Source organism: Gymnoscopelus microlampas, assembly GCF_963454915.1.
Source record: "Gymnoscopelus microlampas genome assembly, chromosome: 12".
In the NCBI taxonomy this organism is placed as follows: domain Eukaryota; kingdom Metazoa; phylum Chordata; class Actinopteri; order Myctophiformes; family Myctophidae; genus Gymnoscopelus; species Gymnoscopelus microlampas.
Window position 1 is genome coordinate 43,115,506 of NC_139949.1, and position 7,684 is coordinate 43,123,189.

The window sequence follows — 7,684 nt, forward strand, 5'->3', positions numbered from 1 at the left end:
TGCAAAAAATATTTTCTTATACAAATTGTGTCCAAACATCACGCAAATTGGTACACATTATCTCTATAGTCAAGTGATCAAGACAGATCCATTTGATTTTTCATATTCCTTCCTGATTGGCGAATTCCGAACATTGCTGGCCCACAATAACCTACCAGCGGAGACCTAGGAGCACTTTTTCTAGTTGAAAACTGTTTCAGCATTTCAGTACACTTCATAGATATGGTTGCTGTGTGTGCTGTCAAATCCGAAATGTGTTTGTTGTTGCTGTTCCTACAAACATTGGAGGCCTGGTGGAAGAGGCGGCTAAAGCACCAACAAAGGCTGTCCCCTCAGCAGCCTGTCAGCAAATTCCCAGCTCTGTAACCAGCCAGAAGCAAGGAGACACATTATCAAAATCATACAGTCACCAACATTTTGCCAAACCTTTAACTCTACCAGAAGTCAAGATGCACATCACCTTACTTACACATGAAAGAAAACACACATCTGTAGCATGACAAGAATATATTTCATTGTGCAGGGTGTTGATATCATTTCAGTGGTTGAAAATACTGAGGAATAGACGGATCCCCTCGGGAGCCTTGTCATTACTATAACCAGCCAGAAATTACACAGAAGAACAAATATCTTACAGTCAACAGATTACCAAGACACAAAGTCAGCAAGGAAGGAGAAATAAATAAAAATAACTGACTTACACAGGAAAGAAAACCCACGGATGTAAACAGTGTGACAAGAATATGTTTCATAGTCAAAGTATTAGTAGTATAGTTTCAGTAGTTGCCAAATGCTGATGAATGGACAGATACTGTACCCTCGGCAGCGTCACCAAATAAACAGCTCGTTCACCAGCCAGAAAAAAGCTAAAGCTAAAATGACCCCCAAACATGTTTGAAAGTGAAATATCCTTTTGATACATGTTCAAACGTATAGATCTCTGATCTGCAGCTTATAGCCTACCCTCTTTATCTTAAATGATGGTTGCTTAGCCACGGATTCACGCTCTAGTAAGGCCTGCCACTAATTCTACAACCGGGGACCCGCTCCCCGGAGTTTCTTTTATTTCCCACGTCGCAGGTCCATGGACTGTCACTACGGACCCCCAGCTGTGGCTCAAGACTGTGACTGCGGACCGGGCCTCTCCATGGAGCACGACCGTGGATTTCTACTACACTACACTATAGCACTACACTATACTGTATATTATCTTAACATTCTTATATTATACCATTATATACTGCATACACATTATTGCTGTACTATATTATATTATCATATACTATCTTACACTATTATATGTGCTACTATTGTTATTGTTACTACTTGCATTGTATCTCTTTCTGTCTCTCCTCTGTCTCTCCCTCTCTCTCTCTTCTTTCCCCCGACACGGTCGAGGCAGAAGGCCGCCACCCTAGAGCCTAGGGTCTGCCTGACGTTTCTTCCAGTTAAGAGGAAAATTGTCGCAAAATTGCTTGCTCAGGGTGGGATGTCGGGTCTCTTCTCTACATGTAAAGTGTCTTGAGACAACTTGTTGTGATTTGACATTTGACACTAATAAAATTGAATTGAATTGAATTGAAATTACATGAACCGTGATCCAAATATGGGTCACTAACTTAACCTGGTTATGTCATCATTGTATCATGTCATCCATGCCTTGCCCAAATATGAGGTTTCATGTCGTTCTTGCCCATGTATGGGGATGCCCAAATATGGAGTTCCCTGGTGATGTCATCATTGTACCATGTCATCACTATGATGTCAGCTATGCCTAAATATGGAGTTCCCTGTCAGTCCTGCCCAGGTATGGAGGTGTTCAAATGTGGGTACTGACACCGAAACATAGACTGAATGTGCATGATATTTTCCTTTACCCACTGTTGGTAACAGCACTACGTTCAGCACTACGTTCAGCACTATGTTGCGTGTCGGCTGCAACGTTTCCTGCTTGGTTTGCAGGAACCTAGTCTTGAACAAAATGGGAATCAGGTTCCGAGTGCCCTTGCTGAAGTTGCACCCACTGTCCCGTGCCATCCACCACCGCTACTCAACTAATGCCAACCCCCAGCAACCCTCCCATCGCACAGCAGCAGCTCGTACCTTCACCTCCATGTCCCGACTGCCCATGCGGCCGCCAAAACCTCCGCCAGGATCAGGGGGCCGGGGCCACCAGCAGCAGCGCAACTTCTGGGCAGCTCGCTTAGCCACCAGGCTGCTAACGCTCCGATACATTCTGCTGGGCTCTGCCGTGGGTGGAGTCTACACAGCTAAAAAGACATACAATGAATGGAAGGAGTCCCTGCCTCAGTTTAGTGAGTATAACTGGGTGATGCCTGCTTTCTGGAAACTGAGTGAACAGATTGATCTAGTCAATTGGTTCTCTATGTACAAAATAGAGAACTTTACCATCCTCAAAAGCCTCCTGTCAACCAAACCTCCAGTAGAACCTCCCCTGAAGGCTAGATCAGAGCCAGAACCAGCCCAGACTTCAGCCACGCCAGAGAGCTGTGATAAGCAGTATGAGGAGTCTTCAGATAAAGAAAAGATTCTCAAAAACCCCATCTCAACTGAACCTCCAGGAGAGCCTTCCCTGAAGGCTGCACCAGAGCCAGCCCTGGCTGCGGCCACACCAGAGAGCGGTGATAAGCAGTATGAGGAGTCTTCAGACAAAGCTAAGATTGACCAACTTCAGGAAGATCTGCTCCAAACACAAAAGAAGTACCAGCAAATGCTGGAGAGACTGGAGAAGGAGAACAAACAACTGAGAAAAATGGTTCTGCAGAAACAGGGAATCCAAGAGAGGAAAGTCCAGAAGTCCCTCATTGACTTGTACTCAGAAGTCCTTGACATCTTTGAGTCAAACTATGGCTCAAACTACATGCAGGACCACCTACCTAGGGTGGTGGTGGTCGGCGACCAGAGTGCAGGGAAGACCAGTGTTCTGGAGATGATTGCCCAGGCCAGGATCTTACCTCGGGGCTCTGGAGAGATGATGACTCGCTCTCCTGTCAAGGTAACACTAAGCGAAGGCCCCCACCACGTGGCCATGTTCGAGGGCAGAGGGCCTGAGTTTGACCTAACCAAGGAAGAGGATTTGGCCACCCTGAGGCATGAGATTGAGCTGAGGATGATGAAAAGTGTGAAGGATGGTCATACGGTCAGTGCTGAGACAATATCCTTGAGTGTCAAAGGTCCGGGAATACAGAGGATGGTGCTGGTCGACCTTCCCGGAGTCATCAGTACAGTGACTGCGGGCATGGCAGCAGATACCAAGGAAACCATCTACGGCATCAGCAAGGCCTACATACAGAACCCCAATGCCATCATCCTCTGCATACAGGATGGCAGTGTGGATGCAGAGCGCAGCATTGTGACAGACCTCGTCAGCCAGATGGACCCTCAAGGAAAGAGGACCATCTTTGTCCTGACCAAGGTGGATCTGGCTGAGAAGAACCTGGCCAACTCCAGCAGAATCCAGCAGATAGTTGAAGGCAAGCTGTTCCCTATGAAGGCACATAGCTACTTTGCAGTGGTTACAGGCAGAAGTAGAAGAGGTGAGAGCATAGACTCCATTAAAGACTATGAGGAGGACTTCTTCAAGGACTCACGACTATTGAGGGAGGGCTTGTTGAAGGCTCATCAGGTGACGACTAAGAATCTGAGTCTAGCTGTGTCTGACTGCTTCTGGAAGATGGTCGGAGAGTCGGTGGAGCAGCAGGCTGATGCCTTCATAGCATCCCGCTTCAACCTGGAGGCAGAATGGAAAAACAGCTATCCCCATCTGCGAGTGCTGGACAGGAATGAGCTCTTTGAAAAAGCTAAAAATGAAATCTTGGATGAGGTCAGTAGTTTGAGTGAAGTGACTCCAAAACACTGGGAGTCCATCTTGCAAAAGAAGCTGTGGGAGCGTGTGTCCACCCACGTGTTCGAGAACATCTATCTTCCTGCCGCACAATCCACAAACTCATGTACCTTTAACACCACTGTGGACATCAAACTCAAACAGTGGGCCAACAAGCAGCTGCCAGACAAAGCCCTGGAGGTTGCCTGCGAGACGCTGCAGGAGGAGTTTGCATGTTTTGAGTATAAAGACCAGGATGCCATTTTTGACAAGCTGAAAGAAACTGTGATGGACGAGAGCATTAAGAGACACAAGTGGAACGAGAAGGCCATGGATAACCTGAGAGTGATCCAGCACAATGCCCTGGAGGACCGCTCCATCACAGACAAACCCCAGTGGGATGCAGCCACCCATTTCATGGAGAAATCCTTACAGTCACGTCTTAAAGACACTGAGTCAGTGATCAGTGACATGGTGGGCCCAGGCTGGATGCAGAGGTGGTTGGGTTGGAAATACCGAACATTTGAACAGCGCATTCGCAATGAAACCAAAAACGAGCTGGAGCGACTGCTGAATATCAATGAGGACCACACAGCCTACCTGGCCAACGATGAGGTTACCACCATCCAAAAGAACCTGGAGGGACGTGGGGTAGATGTCAACCCTGTCCTGATCAAGGACACATGGCATCATCTATACCGTCGACACTTCCTTCAGAAAGCTCTACTCAACTGTGACCTCTGTAAGAGAGGCTTCTACCAAAAGGACGTTGTCGACTCTGACTTGAAGTGTAACGATGTAGTGTTGTTCTGGAGGATTCAAAGGATGCTGGGAATCACTGCTAACACACTCCGACAGCAGCTCACCAACACAGAAGTACGTAGTCTAGAGAGGAATGTGAAGGAGGTGTTGGAGGACTTTGGAGAAGGCAGTGAGAAGAAGGCACAGCTCATTACCGGCCGCAGGGTTGAGCTGGCCGAGGACCTCAAGAAAGTGCATGAAATTCAGGAGAAACTTACAGCATTCATAGAAGCTCTTCACAAAGAGAAATATGAGAACCAGACCCATTGACAGCTAACCTGTGGATTGCTGCAACGGAATGTACTGAACAGAAGAAGACTAATCCAGACCCTTTGTAAATGACTGCCTCACCACAAATCCCTCTATCCGACCACCTATCTGAATCTAAACTCCACAGCTCTGTTTACCGCCTGCTTCCACACTGAAGCAAAGAAGAAACCAAAATAAAAGAATAGAATGAGCAGTTTGTTTTTTTAATGGGATCAGTGGAGCGAAACATCAATGAAGGGTGGCTCCTGGCCCTGCAGCTACCCTACGGGCACCGCCAGAGGTGCATCAGGTGGAAACGCCCTGCAGGTAGACTATATCTGTGCTTACGTACATCTAATTGCTACCAGAAAATCCAGAGAGGTGAAGTATCTTGTTCCATGGCTGAGCAAGACATGTAAACCCAGTGACTAAGAGGTGAAGTGTGTCTGGTTACAGCTGACCCAGCGTGACACAGACACCATGCCTCCCCAGCTCTCCCAGTCACAGACCCAGACCCATGCCTCGGTTAGTGCAGGTAAACCCACTCTGTATCAGCCCCCTGATTTCCTCTGGAGGGTCCTGGTCCTGGAGGAGGCTGACATTCCCACCATCACTGCCACCATTGCCCAAAACCAGCTCAGATGGACCGGCCATGTTATCCGCATGCCTGACTCTCGCCTCCCAAAACAAGTCCTTTATTCCCAACTTGTTAAAGGTAAATGGGCCTCTGGAGGCCAAAAGAAGCCTAAAACAAAAAAAGAAACCTAAAGAAGTGTCACATAGACCTAAAAGCTTGGGAAGACATGGCAACAGACAGGGACCTTGTCCATGAGGGTGCTGCACTATATAATGATGACCTCCGTCATGCTGCACAAGACAAGCACAGACTCAGGAAGGAGAGAGCAACCACCAAACGGATCCTGCAGGGATCTCAATGGGCAGAGCAATGCCTGAGCATGTGACGTCAGGCATGTGACGTCAGACACAACAGAAACCGTCCTTTATATAGTATAGGTACTGCATAATATCCAGGACCATCTGTAGAACAGCCACACTAGTCTCATTTCTAACTGCTATCGGTCAGTACTGTTTTGTTGTAGTTAACAAAGAAAGAGCAGTTCAGTGCATCGAGCCAAGTACCACTTAATTCATCATTCATCTTGCATTCTCTGCTTACCATCTGCCATCGTCCACTTCTAACAGGCAGATGTCGGGCTCAACTTCCCCAACCCCACCAGTCGAGGCAGAGGGGTGTCTTCCTCCCGGATACAAGCCATTCAAGCCAGAGGACCACGGCCTAGAGAGTGGATTCCAGCTCACATCGTTCTCAGGTCTGAAGGGATGAGGCTGTAAGGTCCCCCAGGAGGCTCTGCTCAAACTCCTGGAGGGACTGGTGCCCGGCCCGTCCGCTGTTGAAGGAGGGAAGGCCGGAGACCAAGCCTCAGAGTTTGGTCAACAGCTGCCCGGGCCTCGACTAGGTATAGGAATGGACTCCTGTGTGATACCCCTAAGGCATGGTGGGCTCTCACTGGTCCAAACCACAGACTTCTTCTACCCTCTAGTGGAGGATCCCTACATGATGGGTAGGATTGCGTGTGCCAACGTCCTCAGTGATCTCTATGCCATGGGCATCACAGAATGTGACAACATGCTGATGCTGCTCAGCGTCAGCCAGAAGATGAATGAGAAGGAGCGTGAGCGTGTGATGCCATTGATGATACGAGGATTCCGTGACGCTGCCGAGGAGGGTGGGACTTCAGTGACGGGCGGCCAGACCGTGGTCAACCCCTGGATCATCATTGGAGGCGTGGCCACAGTCGTCTGCCAGCCCAACGAGTTCATTATGCCAAACGGTGCAGTACCAGGTGATGTCTTGGTTCTGACCAAAGCTCTGGGGACACAGGTGGCTGTCAATGCTCACCAGTGGCTCGACCAGCCCGACAGGTGGAACAAGATAAAGTTGGTAGTCACCAAAGACGAAGTGAAAGAGGCCTACCAGGAAGCCATGTTCTCCATGGCAACACTAAATCGCACAGCGGCGGGCCTTATGCACAGGTTCCAGGCCCATGCAGCGACTGATGTGACAGGCTTCGGGTTGTTGGGCCATGCCAACAACTTGGCAGCGCAGCAGCAGAATGAGGTGACCTTTGTTATCCACAGCCTACCCATCATTGCCAAGATGGCAGCTATCAACAAAGCCTGCGGAAACCTGTTCAACCTGGTTCAGGGCTCATCGGCTGAGACATCTGGTGGTCTTCTGGTGTGTCTGCCCAGAGAGCAGGCAGCCAAGTTCTGTTCTGAGATGACAAACCAGGGCTCAGGGTTCGGAGGTCAGGGCTCAGTGGGCAGAGCATGGATCATCGGGACCGTAGAGAAAGGCGACCGGCATGCTCGCATCATCGACAAGCCCTGCATCATCGAGGTCCCGTCCCGGGGAAGCCATGCAGCTAGTCAGGACGACAGCTTCACTAGCCCCGCCCCCAGCCCCAATGTGTCTTAGGTACTGCCACCGCATTTGCAAATTGTGAATGCACCTTTCTCTTGCTGTCCATCTCACCCCCGTGTTCACCACAATGGTTGAGAGCAAATACACCGAAACCACAATGATCTAGTGGGACGGCATATTATTTGACCCTCGATCCCCATCTGTGCACACCTCTCGCTGTTAGAATGGTGCATGGTCTCAACTGTTCTAACAGTTGTACTGATTTTAATATCTACCCTCTATACAGAACTTTATTATTCTCTCACAGTCGTGAGTGCCAATTCGGAGCGCATGCTTGTTTGGAA

General features: G+C 48.9%; 1 protein-coding gene and 1 pseudogene across 2 annotated transcripts; both read left to right on the top strand.

The window, feature by feature from the left end:
• Positions 1–1,981: 1,981 nt before the first annotated feature.
• LOC311057356 (dynamin-like GTPase OPA1, mitochondrial) lies at positions 1,982–4,915 on the top strand (the record flags this gene model as incomplete). Its single annotated transcript, XM_084074310.1, has 1 exon — positions 1,982–4,915. The coding sequence occupies one exon, from the start codon at positions 1,982–1,984 to the stop codon at positions 4,913–4,915; it is 2,934 nt and encodes a 977-aa protein (XP_083930436.1).
• Positions 4,916–6,101: 1,186 nt separating this feature from the next.
• Positions 6,102–7,394, top strand: LOC311056891 (selenide, water dikinase 3-like; annotated as a pseudogene). The gene has a single exon. The product of its transcript is annotated as a selenide, water dikinase 3-like (transcript).
• Positions 7,395–7,684: the final 290 nt, after the last annotated feature.